General features: G+C 40.4%; 1 protein-coding gene across 1 annotated transcript; it reads left to right on the forward strand.

Annotated features, from left to right (window-relative positions):
- The first annotated feature begins 15,444 nt into the window (after positions 1-15,444).
- LOC147439022 (uncharacterized) lies at positions 15,445-15,672 on the forward strand. The gene has a single exon (XM_086484527.1). It carries the CDS (start codon positions 15,445-15,447, stop codon positions 15,670-15,672), a length of 228 nt encoding a protein of 75 aa, XP_086340653.1.
- Positions 15,673-20,757: the final 5,085 nt, after the last annotated feature.

Here is a 20,757-nt window from a genome sequence, read left to right on the forward strand (position 1 = left end):
GTCACCAACCCATTGAAGTTAACGGGGCATTTTATCTCATGTCCTACAAAAATCCCCAGTCTTATTTATATGCAATCAACCGTAAGAAATTGCTGCTTTGGGCAAAATGCATTGGTCTATCAAATTTGGAGGCTTGTAGTGACCAAGGGATGAGAAAAATTACAAGTTTCTCATTTTTTCCATATGTAGTAGTTATTGAACTATAAAATCATGAAAGGATTTTTCAAAATGAGTGGATCTACTATGGTTTTGGAAATTTTTCCCAAAACCCTGAAAGGACACTTTTATGTCCTGTTAGGTTACCATTCTAGTGTTAACACAATCTTCAGGTTTTGCAAACATCAAAAATTGTGTTTTTCCTTTTATTCTAGGCATTTGGATTCTCTCTATCCATGTGTTCAGTTCTCTTGCTCTTATAGCATTGTTGACATCTAGGTTTTTGATTTAGAAAGTCGTAGATCCTCACATCTTCTGTTGTCTCCTCTGGCTCACTTGGATTGTCAGAGAACTCATTATATGCATCCTCCCTTCGCTCAAGGTGCTTTGGTGAGTTGTAAAACAACTCCTCTTCATCTACTTCCATAGGTTCATCTTTTCTAGGTTGTTCAGAGGCTGCTTCCTCCTCTTTTCCATTTACCATGCTAACCATATAGTATGGCATGACAACACAACAATATTTATCACAAAACTGTGTCGTGGGACCATCCAAAATAGCATATACATCTGGGTAGCTAGAATATGCATCCATTTTGAAGGTTCTAGAATTTCTACAGAGAAGGGTTCCAAGAATGTAGTCCTTATGCTCAATCTCCATTTCCAGAATACACTCTTCACATTTTAGGCTCCCACACTTAGATGTGCCACACATCCATAACTCCTTTGTCTTACCTAACCAATTTGGAAGCTCAAATTCTACCAATGTGGGTGAATTAAACTCCTCAACCGAGGTTTGGTCACATCTTTGTAACTATGGTCTTTAAGGTTTATGCACATTGTGGGTTCCATGTGCCTGAGGTATACATGATCATATCCCCATTCTTGGACCATCTTCAGTTGTCGTATGAATGGTGGTCCAAGTATGATGTCATAGCTGCTCTTCTTGCCAAAATCCACTATAGCCAAGGTTTCTCATACTCTATGCCGCAAGAAATAACAACTACCTTCTCCAAAAGCTAATTGTAATCTCATCCTTGTGGATTTCAAGGCATGTTTTTCCCATTTCTTCTATATTGGTTGAAATGGCCACACCAACTCCACTGTCAATAATTTCCATGGTTGTAACACCTTGAAATTCAATACGAAGCATACTATTGCCATCCTCACCTTCACAATATTCTCCTACCTTGTTTATGGGTATTGGTCCCATGTTTATCTGAGGCTTTTCCTGCTCTCTGATCCCTTCTTGTATCTGAGATGTTGGATCTTTTACCCCAAACATTTCTAAGCACTTTCTAAGTGTTTCCTATATATTTGGCCGTATTCAAAGAAGCTCAGCTAGTGTAATGGTGCAAGTTACAAGTGTAGAAAATATGTCTATCAATCCTTTAGAGTCTATCATCCTTTTTGAGGAGAGTCTCTCTGATGGTGCTACCTTCACATTAGACTTTGACTCATACTCTTCCATGTAAGAGGGTAAGGCTCTCATAGATTGAGGTTGGATATCCAATGATCTTACAGATCCTCTATCCCCCCAATATGAGCGAATATCTAGGTCTGCTTTAGATCTTGCCTCAAATTCCTCAATAGGAGGAAGGAATACATCCTCCCAATACTGGTATGATTCACTCTCCGACTTAGCTCATTTTCTTTATTTTCTTCGCGTATTTGTTTCCAAAATTCATATAAGCCATGGTATTTTTTGTATATCTCCAACATGATAGGATGGAAACCATTAGATGCTTGATCTATGGTGTTCATCACTACTCTTGGCGTTTCAATTAATTTTGAGTATTCTAACTCAATTGTGGGAATCTCAGCTATCCTTTCAGGCTCGTGTCTTGGTGGGACCATTGGTTTTGGAGCTAGAGTCTCTATCCAACCCTTGGATTTTCTTGTCGACGATGGATCTAGTAAAAGTTGGGTTATTTAGATCATATTCTAACACATCTTGAGCCTTTGCTGTTCCAACTCAGCATATGGGTATGTCATCCATCTTTGTTCTTGGGTTTGGTTATTTTTAAGTCTTGCCTCATATGCTTTCAAACTTACACCTAGGTTTTCATTCACTTTTTCAACTAGTACAAGTCCTCCTAAACTTGCACTTCTTGGTCCCTCATTCTTCTCAGGTTTTGCCTCAAGGGTCTCTCTACCTTTATTGGCTTTTATTTATAGTTTTCTCAATTTTTCCTGGGTTGTTTCAGCTCTTCTACCAAGGAAGTTTGTTTTTGTTCCTTCCTAGCTTTCATGTGTGCCTTCCTAGCATTCCAAGTGTTGGAATGACTTATCCATTTAAGACCAGGTTCATATGTTGTAGGTTCCTTAATTATTGGTTCTTTCATTTCTTTATAAGTTTGCGCTCTTGTGACAACTTGTATAGGTAACACCGTTTTATTTACAGAACCACTGCTTGATGGGATTGCCTCTTACATTTTCAACATTGTTTTCTGTTTGGTTTTTTGGGTAGTCACTAGTTAATTGAGTTTTCCACAATTTGGACAATATACATTCACTCTAATGATCTCCGTATGAGGACAATCTTTCATTAGGTCATTGCCACACTTTTAGCATGGTCCTAATGTTATCGAGGCACTCCTAGAGACACTCTTTTTTTATAGGCAGGACTTTGTCCTACTAAGCCACCATTGTCTTATGAGTAGTCCTACTAAGCCAACATTGGCTATGAGAAGTAATGTTCTTTCATTTAAGTCGTATCTACCTTCTCCTGCAGCATGAACTGTTTTTGGTGGTCCAACATTTCCAATCATGCTCCAAGGTTTTGGTGCTTTTGGATCTTTGGGTGGGTAGTATGTTGAACTAGCTATATATCCACTTGGCTCTTCATAATATGGCAACACATGCCCTAAGGCTTGTTCCTCCAATTCCTCCATATTTGGTGCGTATGTAAAACCTACTATTCTTTGTCATGGGAGAGGTGGTTGTTGCTCCAAAATTGGTTGTGGCTGTTCAATCCCTATTAGTCCTCACAAATTACTTGTTGTATACCTAGGAATTGGTGGTACTTGAGGAGGTGTTGCCTGGGCTGGTGCCCGGGGGATTCACTAGTAGTACTAGGAAGACGTCACCTGCATGCACCAAAACTGCCATTTTACCCCCTATATACGGGAACCTCCTTTGTAAAATCTACCTTTTTGGCCTTATAAACCCCCCCTATTGTACACTCACGTGACATCATATGGTAAACCTTAGTGAAGACCCCGAGGGCTGGTGGGGCATATTGTTGCTCTCTCACATATCTCTTGTTGTACTAACACTCTTCTGTCCCATAATTAGTCCATTTTTTATCATTGACACACCAGTTGGGTTGCTTAGTGTGGGGCTTAGCAAATGGGCTTATCCTTTTCAACACTGCTTCAATAAGTTGCTCCTAACTTACAACTACCTCATTCTTTTGTGATGATTTTGTGGACTTAGATCCACTTTAGTGTGATAAAGAATCATCGTCTAAATCCTTCTAGTCACCTTCCTTGTAGACGACAAAGTTGTCTACTAGGTATAGAGCTTTCTTGGTCAACTAGTTCAACGTTGTGCTCCTCTTCATATTCAGATCCTTCTAAAGGTCCACATTCTTTAGTCCTTGGATAAATATCAACATGATTTTGGAATGTGTTGGTAAATTTTATGTAGCATTTCATCCTTAAGACTCCTTTTCTAATCGATTCTCCTTCCTTCAACTTGAACTTATGGATTTACGAGACCGTATTATGAGCTATCCATATTTGAGAGAATTCCTCAATAAACAAGTCAAATACCTCCTTCATTCACTGGAAATCTCTCATTCAACATAATCAAACCATGTGGTGGCATCATCCTCTAGAGTTAACCCAAATTATCCTCTAGAGTTAATCTCTCATTCAACATAATCAAACCATGTGGTGGCACAAATCATGATTCCACATGATCCCTTGGATCCCTATTTTTGGAATATTTCTTGTTAACCCATTTTTGGACTTGAGATGGTTTGATCCTCTCGTGATCCATTATGCTAAACATAGGATCTCCCATTCCTCCTTTAGGAGCTCTTTCTGGCCTAGGATATGGTACATGTTCCTCACCTAATGGTGCTCTTAATCCATAATTCTTGATTGGTCTAGCAAGTGGTTGTTCCTCTGCTCATACCCTTTCTTCTTGTTTGTGATGTGGTGTTGTAATCATTTGAGAAGGGATTTGTAGACTTGCTAGGGGTTTCTATGGGCTTTTGATTCTTCAAAGACTGGGCCGACAGTTTAGGTGTTATCACTCTCCCTACATCTTCTGGATGAATTGGCTCGTATTCTCGTCCATACTTATCGACAAACATAATATGGGTTCTAGTTACAGAATCATACAAAAACAAGTACTAGAATTTGTCTTTGCTTAATTTATTCACATGGGTTCAAGGCACCGGTAGTTAGAGGTGACTCTTCTCTCCTTGTGCTTGTAAATCCCAATATTTTCCCGAATTGTAGCCATTCTCATTACTCTCTTTTCATGAATGCTCTAGAAAGAGTGAATTTAGGATGCAATTCTTGGGTCTCCATAACCATCTTCCCTTTTTCTATGTTTTCTTGATACTGATTATAATTTTCTGGGTCTTTGACAATGAGATAGTGGTTTCCCTCCTCATTGTGGAACCTATCACCATAGTGGGTTGCCATGATTACTGCCAATCCTCTCATTGGCCATTCTTTACTAGAGATGCATTGATGTCCTTGAACATCAACATAAATTAGGGCTCCATGGGCATTTGCTCCCTTTAGGAATATTTTCTGTGTATTTAGGTATGTTTCAAGGTTTATGGGAGGCCCCTTGCTGTTGGAAACTTCCAAGTTGTTGGTTAGCCATCCACTGATATGATCTTTCAAAAGAGATATCAATATCACTGCCCTGTTCTATGATTGGTGCCAATGGATCTATCCTTGCTTAGTTTACACTCTCTTCTATCGACACTAAGCTAACCTAATCTCCTACCACTCTTTGGTCTCTTTGAAGACACCTACTAGATCTCAAATTCATCAAATCTTTCACACATACAACTATCAACCCAAACCTCTTACCTTAGAAGTCTGCTTGTAATTGCTCTTTTCTCTAAATTTCTTTCAAAATACTTTCTCCACTTGTAAAGTAATTTCACTTTGAAATGATCATCAACTTGCAGGGCTCTTGATTCTAGCTATCTGTACAAAACTTTCAGCTCTATAATTCTTTGTCAAAGTAGTGATTCTCACTTAAGTGCTCTATGATGTTAGTCTGTATAACTAGAGGGTTAATCTCAGCCAAACAACTATACTATATGGACTTGATTCCCTCTATGCACTAGTCTAGAATGACATATGGGATCCTAGGGTCACAAGGAAGGATCTTGGCTGGTTAAAATATCTGCCTGGAGACTTCATGCGTGTATGATGTCACTAAGCTCAAAATTGGCTTAAGCATCAAGTTAAGACTCTCCTTGATATAATTTATTCACCTCAAGTTCTACTTTGTGATTTTGACACTCCTTGGCAGGTCTATCACTCCTAGTTCTGTCTTAGATGTTGTCAGATTCTCAGGGAGTTTATTTAAGACAAAGATTCTCCAAATTGGATGAAACTAGGTCTCTAATCTTGTTTTGTGGTGCTAAACACCTTTGATGCTAGCTTTGGTCCCTAAAAATTCCTTGCAAACATCATACATGTATGATGTCTATCTGGTCAAAATGAAGTGAAACTCACCCTAGAGGCCATCCACCACACAAGTAGCTCACACCACTTATCAAAAACTCAATTTCAACACTTTTTGTGCTAGATATGATAAATTCAAGCATTCACTTTACCTAGATCTGCCTCACGGCCTTTACAAACACAAAAAAGATTCAAATTCAATGGAATTTTGCTTCTTAACTGCTCTAGATCACAAGGGTGCATGCAGATGTATCCTTTGGTTCCTAGTCTGGTCTCAAAGACATCATATGCTTATGAATTCTATTTTGGTAGAAAGGATTTTGTTTTCTACCCAAGGTGCTCCTTGATGTGTACAACACGCACATGTTCTCACAACAGATTTTTGAAATCAAAATTGCACAAAATCACCACTTTTTGACAAGGAGTTTCTCAAGAAGAGAAAAATCCTCTCAATACTCAATCTATATGTCCAAATGAATTGAAACTTGGTGTATAAGTTCAACACAACTTGCAAAAGATGGGTATAAAGTCAAAAAGTCAGTTTGGTTGCCATATTCACTTCTCAACTATCGTACATGTATGATGCCTATTGATGGGGTTTGGTCCAAAATTAACCCACAAGCATCCACAACTCTCCAACACTGGCTTTCAAACATGTCTACCAATTTTCATGCAAAAATATGCTAGGAATCGCAAGTTCCCATGCTTCGCATTTCAGACACTTCGTCTTTTATCTTTTGGGTACTAAGTGTTGGTCAAAACTTTAGTCTCAAGGTGTACTTAGGGTAAAACACCCCCTTTGAGCACTTTGGTGCAATGTGTTTTGTCAAATTTGGACTTCTTCTATCCCTTAAGACATCATATATGTATGGTGTCTAGAGTTGCAGAATTGTAAATTTTCTCAATAGATCTCTTACATGTATACTTTCTTATACACTCAACATCATTCATCCATGCACAAATATTCCAAAAAGCCTTTTTGTTGCATTCCTTACCTTAAAGATTTTTATTTTGATTTGAAACGCAAACTAGTACACAAACAAATAAATTTGTGATGAGATTAGCTCTAGATCATAATCAACATGTCCTATCTACATCTACTCCTACACATCATATGGGATGTTGCATTTATGATTAGAAAAAATCTTCATTGCCTCACACGGACTAGCTAACACTTTTATCATTTCAAAAATCACTCACACTCCAACCAGCACTAAACTAAGACTAACACTACCTATGCCAAAAAATCGAGGCGAGTCACACGCAATCAAATCCTGAACTAAACTAGCCATGGCCACAATCATTGTGGGAGACAATTAGAAACAAAAAAAAAGAAAGTGCCACATTGCTATCAACACCAATCTCTAAAATCAACATGGACCATGAGATCTATCGGGGAGATATTTAGTCGCTGTATGGAAATGCAAGAGTGGAGATATCTGTGGAGAGTAAACAGATAACCATTCAAACTTTGCCGTCCTTTTTAGGGGAATATGAGACAAAGTTTGAAGTGAGAATCGTGCCATCACAATGGAATTCTATTCCATGGGTGATGGATACAAAGATCTTACATGATCTAATATCTTCTCCTATAAGATAAAAAATCACTCTCGTAGAGCTTCTGTAGATCAAACCATATTTGTGGAGACAAATGAGTAAAAGTTTTGAAAAGATGGAATTAAAGATCCAGCCATCCAAAAGATGACCTTGTGGACAAAATGAAAGGAAAAAAACACCCAAATAAATCAAAGCAGAACCTGTCCCAATCAATAAGGTAGGTGATTATTGCAAAGGAGAAGAAGGAAATGCCACCCTACCCCTATAAAGAATAAGGATGCAAGAGAGCTACACAAGACAAGCACAAAGCACACAAATATTGAAAACTTCTTCTTCTTCTTTACTAAGAAAAGAGAGTAGAAAATGACTAAGTGCTAAAGCTGAAAAGTAGCACATATGTACATGCGGTCACTAAGTGTGAACTCGTTAGAAGCGTACTAGGCTGGCACTATAAGTGTAGTCCAGCTGTAGAATCACTAGCAGAGATCCTCCGTGTCGGTCACCTAACACGCCAGTGCCGTAAACGGCCAAGACCCGTAGTGGATGCCATGTAGAGCTCGACATCTCAACACTCCCCCTCGAGCTCTGCATGTCGCAGAGTCCAAGCATAGTCCAGAAACGTCAAAGCTTCTCAGATCCGAGGGCCTTGGTAAAGATATCCGCTATTTGCTCCTCGTACTAGGCTGGCACTATAAGTGTAGTCCAGCTGTAGAATCACTGGCAGAGATCCTCCGTGTTGGTCACCTAACATGCCAGTGAGTAAATGCCGTAAGCGGCCAAGACCCGTAGTGGATGCCAGCTCAAGATGTAGAGCTCGACATCTCAACAACCCCTTGAATACAACCAAGTACAGATGATAGTGATACTTGACATTGGGGCCAAATTAGCCATCACTACAAAAGGAACTTGAGAAAAACAGGGGAGTCCAGCTCTCACAAAGATGCGCATGAAATTACAACTAGCCCATGGATATGTGGAGAAACCCTGAGGGATGTTGTTAGTAATTGTGTCCTCATCATGCGAGATAGAATACGAACATACCTTTGTTGTAGTAGATTTCAAAAAAGGAAACAACTTTGAGATTATTTTGGGATGACCATTTATGTATAAACTCAAGACGGTTCAAGACTAGGGTTATGACTATCTCTACTTACGTCAACACGAAATCACAACCCTGGTTAACACAAAGGACCATAGTTATAGGGATGTAAATTGAACCCCGAGAGAAGACTTTGCTATCACAACGGATATTGGAATATAGTTCCTTGCATGGTTTGTCAAGGATGCACATATTTGAATGTGTAAACCGTCAAAATGAGGAAGGTTGAAAAGGGAGGATTGCATCCTAGAGCACACAGTAGAAGATAAGTACTATGCGAAGGAGACATTTCTAGAAGAGTTGTTTAAACCGTTTGGATTGGAGAAATAGAAGATATATCTGCAACAGGATCTTCCACAGGATGATGAGGACAAATATCATGATTTGAGCAGCGATAATTTAGGGAACGATGTGGAAAACGAACTTTTAAGTGGCTCTAAAAACAAAAATACAACAAAACAAGATGAACCAATCTTCTATGAGTTTCCTAGCCAAAACATGCGAAGACAAATGAGAGATCAAATCACATGAAAAATTTCTTTTTTGAGAAATTAATGATCAAATTATTAACCAAAATGCAATATCTCGTGTCTGAGACAAAATCACCAAAAAAACACTCAAGTTTCTGGTCAAAATCAAAGAAACAAAGAAAAAACAACTGAAGGACAAAACCCAGACACCACTGAAAATGTCAAAATCTCAACGAAAAAAGTGAATACCAAAAGTTAAAACAAACATTGAAGGAGGCTTGGACAACCAAAATGGAAAGCAAGGGGGACTCCAACTCGGAAAGATTTGATGCACCATGTGATTACAAAAAATATACAATTCAAGAAAGATGTATTGTGTTGGAGAAACTAATGCGAGAGCCCAAATAACCGGGAACATAATATGATGGGCCTGAAAATACGAAGAGGATTGATTTGGAAAAGCCAGGGGAAGAACCAAGACCGGCTTACATAGCCATGGATCTCAACAAGGAAGAGGAGTAATTGCTGATAGATACCCTCAAGCAATATAGAGATGTGTTTTCTTGGTCATACAAAGATCATAAGGGGCTAGATCCGAACATCTGCCAACACAAATTACTTCTTAAGAGCGATGCTAAACCACGTTAATAACGTCCCTACACCTATCATGAAACGTTTACAAAGAAAATCAAAGAAGAGATAGACAAACTAAAAGAGGCAAGGTTTATCTATGACATAAAACACACGAAGTGGGTGTCACCAATTGTAGTGGTGCCCAAAAAGAATGGTAAATTACGAGAGTGTGTCAATCTCAAATAGGTGAACACTGCGGCGATCAAAGAAATTATCCATTGCCCATCATAGACCATGTGATAGAAAGAGCCACTGGAAAAGAAGCCTATAGCTTTCTTGATGGATTTTTGGGCTATAACCAGCTCACGATCAAGTTAAAGGATTAATACAAAACGGCCTTTGCAACAGAATGGGGCATCTTTTCATACCGAGTGATGCTGTTTGCTCCTTGGAGGGTTCACCTCTTAGACATGTAATGAATGGGTTTTTCAATTGCCAATAGTTCAAAATTTTAGCAGGATTATATCAACATAAGGGGTCTTTTATTCAATTTTATAGAAAACCCTATAAGTTTTTGAAGAGAAAGGGGTCATTTTATCACCTTGAGCATAGAAGTAAAGGGGTTTTTTAATACCCTTTGAATGCACGTTATATGAATAATATCTTAAAGGTGCACCCCCTGAGATTTGGTCTAACCAATTCACCTGCCACGTTCCAAAGGACGATGAGTCATGCATTATAGGAGTACCTAAAATAATTCTTAAAGATTTACATGGATGATCTGTGCATTCTCTCCACAAAAATAAAAATATTGAGCAATTGAAGAAGGTCTTTAAGAAATAGAGAACGTATCGCATCTACCTAAAGTTTGAAAATTACGTTTTAATGGTAAGACAAGGCAAGATTCTGGGGAATCCTAAGATCCCCAATTTTTGGGTCTTTTTTAGAAATTAATAAATTAGCTTTCAATATCTGTTTTGTCAAATTTTGATTTAAGATGCTTGAGTGTAAGACTGCGGGGGACTGGACCATGCAACTCTTACCCAACTGCGCGTGCCATATATAGACTCCTAGCCCCTAAATATAGCGCCCCTTGACCGCATGTCCGTTCTGGCCCTTGGCCCTGCCCTTGGCCTGACATTACTCCCCCCTTGGAGAAGCGTTTTTGTCCTCGAAAACACAAGTGGTAGTATCTTCGTAAGAACAATGATGTTTTCCTTATTGGCATCCTCTACACGAGCCAATTGTCCATATGACCGATACCTAGTGCAGTGAGGAGGTTCAATGAAACCAAGAGCAACATCTTGATTTTCAACATTGTTGTCCTTTTGCGACCACCCGTATCTAAATGGTAACTCATGATAACTCACGTGAGTATCTTGAAAAGATCATAGCTAGTGAAAGATAGAATAGGGAGTGTCCTCATGTCAAACTTCTGAACATTTTGGAACACACAGAACCACATGCCAACATAATCTGTCAGTACACCTACTAAGTCCTTGACTTATGAAACTATCGGTATCCAACCCCACCACAACAGGTGTTCAAAGTTGAAAACCTAACCTAAGCAAATTCTAGAATAAGGAGAGAATCACCTATTCAGAATGCATTGTGCTAACGTATTCTCTTAGCAGATCCTTTAGCACGGTTTACTAACGTATGCGCTTAGCATATCCTTTAGTACTAAATAGAATACTTGTAAGCTTCCCATCCAACGTGGGATGAATAACAGCAGTAAGAGTGAGGTACTTTCCCCAACCACTTACAGACAGTCTTCCACGACTGACGACAAACTATGACTCAACCATTGAGTATCCAACCATATACTCGATATGGAATGGAGACAACCAACTAGGTTGAAGGTAGATTGGAGGTTCTAGCAACCAATCACTAACATCCATACTCAGCCATCACCTTGTATGGCAGGGTGTAAACTCATACGAAATCTGCAAGAGAGATTGCACTAGCAATGCAAAAGGGTGTAGAAAGAATAAAGTCCATGGATTTGCATGCCGCTCCAAATAAATTTGTGTTAAACACTAGGGCCCATAACACCTAGTGTGCATGCATTTAACACAAACATATCCAAACCGCAATTCCATGACGAGACTTTCCACGATACTTACGTGAAAATCTTGCAACAAAGTTGGACCATAATAGAATGTGACAACCCGGTCACACCTAGGAACCAACCATGAGACCTTCTCATGAACGTAGCATACTTTGCAACAAAAGTTGGACCATAATAGAATGTGACAACCCGGTCACACCTAGGAACCAACCATGAGACATTCTCATGAACGTATCATACTTTGCTATATGTAGAAACGACCCTCCGTCAAGGTGGTTTCACAGCACTTGTAATCACAACAAGTCTGTACTTAGTACCCGACAATTTTTGGCCACTGAAATTGTTTCTAATACTGTGTGCGTCAATTGGTTTAATGAACGGATGCAACCAGCACCTAGGGACTTCGTCGCAACACATCATTTTGAATTGGGCGCCAGTGTCAGTCCCAGAGACTCATATTCTCCACATGTGGAATATGTCTCAAGTAAGGATGCCACGAAAAGTGACATCCATCAAGTACGAGATGTACTTGTGTATGGAGGTAACTACGAACACTCTACGACGCGAGTGAGAGGGACCCTCATCATCATGCTCCACACTGGCTAAACCAAACTCCTTGAGTTCCTAGACCATGTTGTATCCCATGTGACAACATGTGCCAAATCGAACCCTACAAGTAGGTTCGTAACAACATAAGGCAGAAAGGTAGATTGGACACTTGGCCCAAAATACTTTGTGCCGACATGCCCTTGGCATGGCTCTACAACATTCAAGCGTACTTATACGTCTTGAAAAAAAACAAGAAAAGCATACAAAAAATGGAATAACACCAAATCAATAGATGCGTACCTGGAGATTTGAACGTAATGTTCACTTACTCGTACGCAAACAGAGAGGAGCACATCTCCTACCTGAACAAACAAACAATATTGCACTAGGAACCGTGGGTGTTGCCTTCGCAATCCAACCCCTTTGGTTAAAATCTACGTAGTCAAACCCCTTGGTAAGACCCTTTGTAGAAACTGCTCAAGTAGCAGTTAACGATAACCAACATAGTTAACCGTGTACATACTGATTGGAATCAACTTAAAAAGTTGAGTTTTTCTGCTACCACGTGGTAGATTGTGGAATTCTTTCCTTGAAAGTCTAGCTGGGAGAGATCAAAATGTGATCCTCAAGGCAGATCAACTGTGATCCTCAATGCCTATGGGATGATGTAGCAGTCACCTGCCGGGTCGTACCCCAAAACACTATGTCCATAGACACTTCGTAGTGCTATAGAGAGAGCAGGAAATCCACACAAGTGAACTGCCTAGCTCCTGTGGAAAACCATACTGTCTCAATTGATTGATGCATCTATACTTCCTTGTAGAGATTAGCTATGGACGATTTTCAAAAACTCAACTTGAGTGTCGCACTGAGAACAGGTAGTGCAAAAATGACACTGTAAACACCCTGAATGACAAGACCCTTGCTTGTCCATTAACGTCGATGTATACTTCCCTGGGTAGATCTATTTACTCTTGAAAACAGTACCCAAAGAATGCAAATAGTTGGGTCTTACCCTTGGTCTGACGCTGGCTCTTAGCCTGCGTGGCTCACAGCCCTTATGCAAATTAGTGTTCAATGGACAAACCGATGAAGACTAATTTGAGTAGCAGCTTATCCATGTGCTAGCTGAGAGTTAGAGCACCTTGAATCAGACTGAATCTCTAGCAAAACATGTATCAAAAGCTTCTTAGAAGATTTTCATTATTCCCTTAAAGAGAGAGAACGAGAGAGAAGAAGAGCATGCTGGGCTGCGGAAATTTCCTTGAACGACTATGATGTGTATAGTTGATTGCCATGCGTGTGTGCATCTTATGCCTAACATGCAGCGTATCCCATAAGCATGCAACAAGTTTCTGCTATGGCTCTCTCATTGAGAGAGGTAACAGAAAAACACAACCACATCTTGATCTACGTGCCTTGCAGGGTCGTGATTGTATGGAAATGACTTAGCATCGGCACATTGCCCGTGAAATAAGTCATAGATTTAGGTTCCTTTTAGTGCTGTTGGGTGTTGATAGCAACCAACTAGCAGGTTCAACAATCCATCACTTAGTCTGTCCTTGACAGAGCTGCGAGGGTGATAGCGGAAGCATAATACATAAAGTGGTGGAATTCATGCCACCTTCTTAGCATGCCTTGCATGCAAAAACGTAAGCCCTTGGCTACTATGATGGTCTCAAGCGTGCGAACCAAAACCATAGGTGCCTTGAACAGAAGAAACTGGTAGGGATTCTGTGAGCTGACATTCCCTATTTTTCCAGTTCCCCAAACTTGTGTGCCAAAGCCCTTGATTCCAAATCAATGGCAGTATCTCGACACAAGGGAGAAGTTGTGCTTCACGTAAAATTGCCAAAGCACTTTGCTTTGCACAATGACAGTAATTGCCAAGTAAAGTGTAAACATGGAAAAAAAAAACTAGAAAAACTTGAACTTGGCTAACCTGGTAGGTGTTGCTGCAACCGGTTGTCATAAAATTCCAAAGGAAAAGCTCGCGTAAAGGTGGCTCATAGCCAAATCTGCCGTGCGAGAGAGAGTTGTCTCATATGTATATTCGCCCTCATGTATCATATACATCCGTCGTATACGGAATGAAAGAATGTGCAAACATTTTTCCAAATCCGTCCCAAGTTTGTATGCTCATAGCATATGCCAAACATGGGGAGTCTCAATGCAAGATGCATGAATGGAAGCCTTGCTTCATAGAACTACATCTGGCCTCATTGCCTACAAATGCGATGGACGGCAGATGTCATAGCAAAGAGAATCAACCTTGTCGATCAAGTACAAAAAAATGACCTTGTCAAAATTTCATAGGGAAACGGCCTTGCCAAATTGTGCTACTGGATTGAGAATCATAACATTTTTCGATAGTGAGAAAGATAGCATCTACAGCTGAGCTATCACATGTCAACAATTGTCCAATACTACTTGTTCCAAAGCAACCTTTGCTTGACGAAATTGTATATGGTGGTCAACATTGCATTCAGCTCCTAGCTGTGGATGTTAATGTTTCTATATTGCCTACTTCTTAGCAAGCTGCAATGGCTTGGAAATGAGTATGCATCCAATTCATGGAGCCGTGCTCCCATAAATCTTGCTTAAGTATCTGATGGGAAACAGTTACTTGAAATTATACTGATTGGTCGGCCTTGCCGAATACCGTAATTGAATATGTCACAGGCCCTGCGTGAGTTACCTTTGTATCAACAATTACCTGCGGACTCGCGTGTGGTGTCGAGGGATTGTATACTCAAGCCGTGCTTGATGTTGATCCCTCAACCAAACAATGGTTCTTTGCAAACAAAGCAATAAAAAAAAGTGAATGCTTACGGAATTCTCACAAGCCGTACTTGTTCCTGCATGCAACAATTACATAGCATGTGTGAAAAATTTATCAAAAGAAAACAAAATCGATTGCATACCTCAATACACGAATCATCTTGCCGCAAAAGCCTTGCCGAGGACCTAAGAGATGGCCTTGCCAGTTGCTTGAAAAAGAGTTCAAAAGAGTGTGCCAAAATCCACACATTGAAGCAAATCGTGCAATCAAAAAGCGATTCAAACTTTCTGAAATTTTGGTAATGTCGATTCAGACTTTCTAAAATTCCAATAATTTTGATTCTTTGTGAGTCTATTCAATGCCGAAGTTGCATCGCCTGTCGACTGCCTTCTGGGTGATTGGGGGTGGGTATACCCCCTTAAGCTCCTTTGTGTTTTTTATGGAGTGGCCCCTCCCTGGCTTAGGGCGACCACCAGTGGGAAAACAAAAGGAAAAAAAATAAAATAAAAAAATAACGAGCAGCAATGGCGGCCTCTGCGCCGGCAGAAAACGAGCAAGCAGCATACAGTGCGTGCCGAATCCGGGCCTGTCACAGCAGCGCAAAAGCCTTGCCTTCCTTCTACAAACCCAACAAGGGAGATCTTGCTGGTTATCATGTCAGTCGACCGCCATCTCTTCCCCGACTTGGAGATGATGCACACGGCCTGTTCCTCGGCTTCGACCTCCTCCGCCTTCACATGAAATTGCCATGAACATGCATGCCTTGCATGCAATTCCCTGTGGCCTCAAAGGCCTTCCATCCTCTCTGTCGAGCCTTGATGAAACGCCATGTAGCCATGCTGCACCTTATTCACCACGAGAGAGAGAGAGAGCGAGAGAGAGATAAAAGTCAAAGAGCCATGCCTTCCTTTGCTTTCCCTCTCTGCCATGGCCTTCTTGTAGCATGACCTTGCCATGCATCCATGAAAGGACTCTGCCATGCTGCTCCTTCTTTGCCGAAAGGAGGGCGAGCTTCCATGAACCGCAAAGAGAGAGAGAGATCGAGAGATCGAGAGAGAGAGAGAGAGAGAGAGAGAGAGAGAGAGAGAGAGAGAGAGAGAGAGAGAGAGAGAGAGAGAGAGAGAGAGAGAGAGAGAGAGAGAGAGAGAGAGAACGAAGATCCATGGCCTCCATGCCTCTTTCTTCCTCCCCCTTCTCCCTTGAGCTCTGATACCAGTGTAAGACTACGGGGGACTAGACCATGCAACTCTTACCCAACCGTGCCATATATAGACTCCTAGCCCCTAAATATAGCGCCCCTTGACCGCATGTCCGTCCTGGCCGTTGGCCCTGCCCTTGGCCCTGCCCTTGGCCTGAAACTTGATTGATAGCATTATAAGGTTCTAAAGTAAAAATCAAGGTCGTTTCCATGTTTTAGTAGGTCAAACAGACATTTGGATTAGTTTTAGAAAAATCTGGTATTTTTAGCTTTTTCACGCTTTTAGGTGGTATTTTACAAAAAAAAGGTCGGATCCTTAATCTACGTGTTCCGAGGAAGCTATGGTTTAATTTTGTAAAAGTCTGCTTTTTGAGCGCTTTTCACACTATTTTCAGCTTTTCATGATTTTTAGTGAAAAACGAGTCCGCTTTCTTATTCGAGGGGACAAGGGGAACCTGTGGTTCAATATTAGAAAATTGTACATTTTTTTACTTTTTACGTTATTTTTAGCTTTTCGTGCTATTCGGCATTTTTGAGAAGCAATGTGTTTTTTGGGATAACCTAATCATAAAAATATTAATTTTAGTCTCCACCGCATTTAAAAATGACCACCCGTAGAAAAAACAAGAACAAACTGGATTTTACGAGAATTATTTTTATAAAAAGCAGTACCGTAAATACGTCGAGGCAGTACAGGAAAGTCATAATTACGTCGGTACATAGCGGTGTGGCGTAGTCTAGCCAAGGTTCCATAAGTTGATCGGGTATTGTTCAATTGGCCAATTTTACTGTAAAAATTCCATGGTAAGTGGGAGAGTTAACCACCAAAAGCAAAGACATGTTTTTAGCAAAGTTTCAAAAGCTATGTAGCTATTCTTGGGCCAAAAACTAGTGTTAGATTTTGCCTTGGAACTCACTTCAATCTTGAACAATGTCTATAAAATCAACTACAAGCCTCAGTTTTCAGTGCCGTCTATTGCATCTACTATCGCAAGGCTATATGTGTCTATTATACAGAGTGGTGCAAGCTCTTTATCACCATCTCCATAAGCCCTTCTCTCTCATATACAAGAAGAAGGAGAAGAAGAAGGATGCTCTCTCTCTACTTGCTTACTATCTCCTCTCTCATTTCACGGTGTACGGGCTCTCCAGAAGCTCTCGCTGTGAAAACCTCTATGTAACTCTTATCAACGCTCTCTTGCGGCAAAGCAAGAAGCCCTTCGATATCCCCTAATCAATTCTAAAGCACGGTGTAGTTCTTAACTCCATAGCCATCATCATCTCTCTCTATGTCGTTTTTCTGAGTAGTCACCCTCTCGGTGATTTTTTTTCATACACAAGTACATGTATGGATTTACCAAGTACGTATGAAGCCGCCCCATGATTATTTCATCATGTTTAACACATTGATTTATGCACACGACGTATTTATGATCACGTGCGTGTATAAAAAGCACTTTTTGTTTCTTGTCATAGAAGCGGTAGGAACACTGTTTTGGTCATAACTCACAAATCGTTATGAATCAGTCCAAACCCTTTAAACTAGAGATAAAACACATCATTTAAACAATTTTCTCTCTTTGGTGTCATGCAAAAATCAAACACGAGCTAAGAGATATGGTAAAAAAATTGCTTGCTACCCACTACACAATCATCAGCTTACTGCCCCCGTGGAGAACCACTATATAGATTCACTAGATGGGCAATGATGATAAATGAAATTATGTCTCTATTATCACCTGGGGTATGCGAGTTATTAATCATTCCATAATCGGTTTTACCTACACGTGTAGGGGTGCTACCAAGGGAGAGTACCATATGATTGAGTCTCTTATGTATGATTTATGGTTTATTTTGGTGAGTTTATTTCAATTATTAGATGTCCATAAACTCATGTGAGGGTATATGGTTAGTCAACCCGAACCGCATAGGTAGTTATGAATAAGGTGGATTACTTTTTGGGTTAGCGTTTGTTGTGTGAGTATCATGTGGGTAAAGTGATGTGATGTTAGTCTATATTATGAGTCTAAGCTTGATGCATTATTTTCAAATCAAATACTTTCATCTGCATGTTATGCATGCTCCCAAAAATGTCAAAAGGTTGTTTTCTGCATATGTGAGAAGTTTTGGTTATGGTTGACCTAAAGGTCAGAGCTGTTTTGCATCATGTTTATGGTAATGGAATGTTATCATATGATGTATGGAACCTTATAAGTTGATGTGGATTCTTTGTGTGCATGGTTATAATTGCTTTTCACCTTTCTAGGTCAAGACTAGTCCTATGTGCTAGAGGGATGAAGTGCAGATATGATGCATCGACGTTACATGGTTGGATGTTGTTGAAATTGGATTTTTCTGTCATATTTAGTTACTGGTTGGACTTATTTTATGCATGAAAAGCTCATGTCTCAAGAGCTATGCGTGTGGACTTCGATTGACTAAAGTGGTTATGTCAAACTTTAAGTGTGGGAGTCGGTTCAATATAAATATGATTGGTGGTTAAGGGCTGAGATTCCCTCATGGATCATGGTTTAAGCTTTTGTGGTGGAAGTCAGTATGTCTCCTGGTTTTGTGTTTTGGATATGGTTATGCTATCGAAATTCTGCCAAAATTTTTGCAGCCATGATATATTCTGAAGTGGTTATGTATGATTGGTTACGCCTCACCCGAGTTGGGTGGAGTGCTCACACGTGTGAAGTGATTGGATTATGGGTTATGATTTTGGGATTAGATCATGAAGTGATTTAGATAGTTTATGGTAGACATGTAAGGGTAGAGACCCTGTATTGTCTAGCTGCTTGACAAAGATTGTTTGTGCATATGTAAGGTGCTATTGTGATTGGACTCATGTGCTATTGTGATTGGACTCATGTGTTATTTTTCTCATGGGAGCATCACTACAAGACTAGGATCACCTACATCGCTTAGCGTTAGACAAAAGGGTCACTAACTTGGGGCTTTGCTGGAGGGAGGTGTTGCCTAGGTCTTCTTCTTTTTGTTAGGCTCATCTACACGGTTAGTGCATCGGGGGTTGAATGACCTATACGGCTAACACAACGGAGATTTGTATTGTCTTTGCCTAAACACTCGGTATTGGGCATTGAAGAGACATGGCGCCTAAACTGGTATGGTTGGTGTTGATACCCTACCACCTACGGGTACTTGGGATCCTTTCAAAGCTTGCATTCATGGAGGGAGGCGAAGCGGCCTCAAATTATGTCTAGCTCAGGTAGGTTGGATGTGTTCTGGCTTGCTCACGGGGAAGTTAAATTCTGTTTGTCCATAGTAGAGCGGAAGTGGATGGGTGGACTGGTCGATCCCTACACAGAGTCTGATGCTTTGCTAGGTTTTTTGTCATAAACCTTTTTTTAATGTTATGGTATATGCAAATTTTATCATTGCATTAATATATGGTTTCCTGTTTAATTTAGATGGAGAATTTAAAGATTCTTTGTTGTCATTATCTCATATGTCTGTGCACTCTATTTCATTCTCCACTATACTCTCTCTCTCTCTCTTTTCCCGCAATGTGATATACACATGTATTCACCTCCACAATGTTATATTTTCTTGAGTACCCTTTCATTCATAACACACATTCAGGGGTAGCACTAGTCGCTAGGTGCCTCTGGATGCAGTCCAGAGGCACCCTTTCATTCATAACACCCATTAATTGGTAGCACTAGTCGCTAGGTGCCTCTGGATGCAGTCGAGCTCATGGCCTAAACTCCATGCTTGGTCGGGCGTTGAGGACTCCTCCCCTATGCAAACGCTTCCGCAACTCTGATGTATATTGAAAATTGTATAAAGGTGTAAATTGTATATTGTTCATAGACCTCGGGGAGGGGTATCGGTATCAGAGCCATTGCTTAAGGTTATGGGGATAGCCTAAAGCTTGATACTAGTTAGGTTAGTTATGCATTGTGCACGCATTCATGCATGCTGTTTGGAAAAGGATATTGTATTTATGGTGCATCTATAGGTGACATTTGTTGGTGATACCTGCTTGACTTGTCCTCTTGAATGGATGGTTTGAAGTTGAGAGGCGGAAGTGAAAAAATAGACCCGGTGGCCTCTACACCAAGACTATGCACAATGGCCTCATCATAGGGAATACACAATAGGGGCACCACCTAGCAAGATATGTGGCTAGGACGCATACATATACACAATGAAGCATGCATGGAAAACAATTTCAAGATCCACGCCCAAATGTGGAATGGGGTGGTCGGAGAATAAGGTGAGAGGAGTGGTGAGTGAGTGAGAATGAGCTCGCTACGCGTGCATGTAGTAAGGAAGATAACGAGGTCAGGGATACATGCAAGTATTCTCACTTCTCACACAAAAGGTGGCGAATCCGCACACCTTAAGATGGAAGTAGCAAGATGATAGGAATATGAGAGGGAGAGAGAGAGTGTGTGTGTGTGTGGTGGCGAATCCGCACACCTTAACATAAGCAGAAAAAAATGGCAAGGAACAAGCATATACCATACTCACAATGAGATGTATCCAAAGCGACACAAAGTATGGCACCAAGATGGAGTGTGTTGATTGCTTGGAAAAGATGAATACAATAGGTAGCATATGGCAGAAAAATGAGAAGGGAACAAGATCGTAGGAGGCATAATGGAGAGATGGG

Source organism: Adiantum capillus-veneris, chromosome 16 (assembly GCF_014529385.1).
Source record: "Adiantum capillus-veneris isolate H3 chromosome 16, ASM1452938v2, whole genome shotgun sequence".
Taxonomy (NCBI): Eukaryota; Viridiplantae; Streptophyta; class Polypodiopsida; order Polypodiales; family Pteridaceae; genus Adiantum; species Adiantum capillus-veneris.

What these genes read in the sequence shown, in the direction of transcription:
- LOC147439022 (XM_086484527.1), top strand. Translation starts at nt 15,445, where the DNA reads ATGGCGGCCTCTGCGCCGGCAGAAAACGAGCAAGCAGCATACAGTGCG.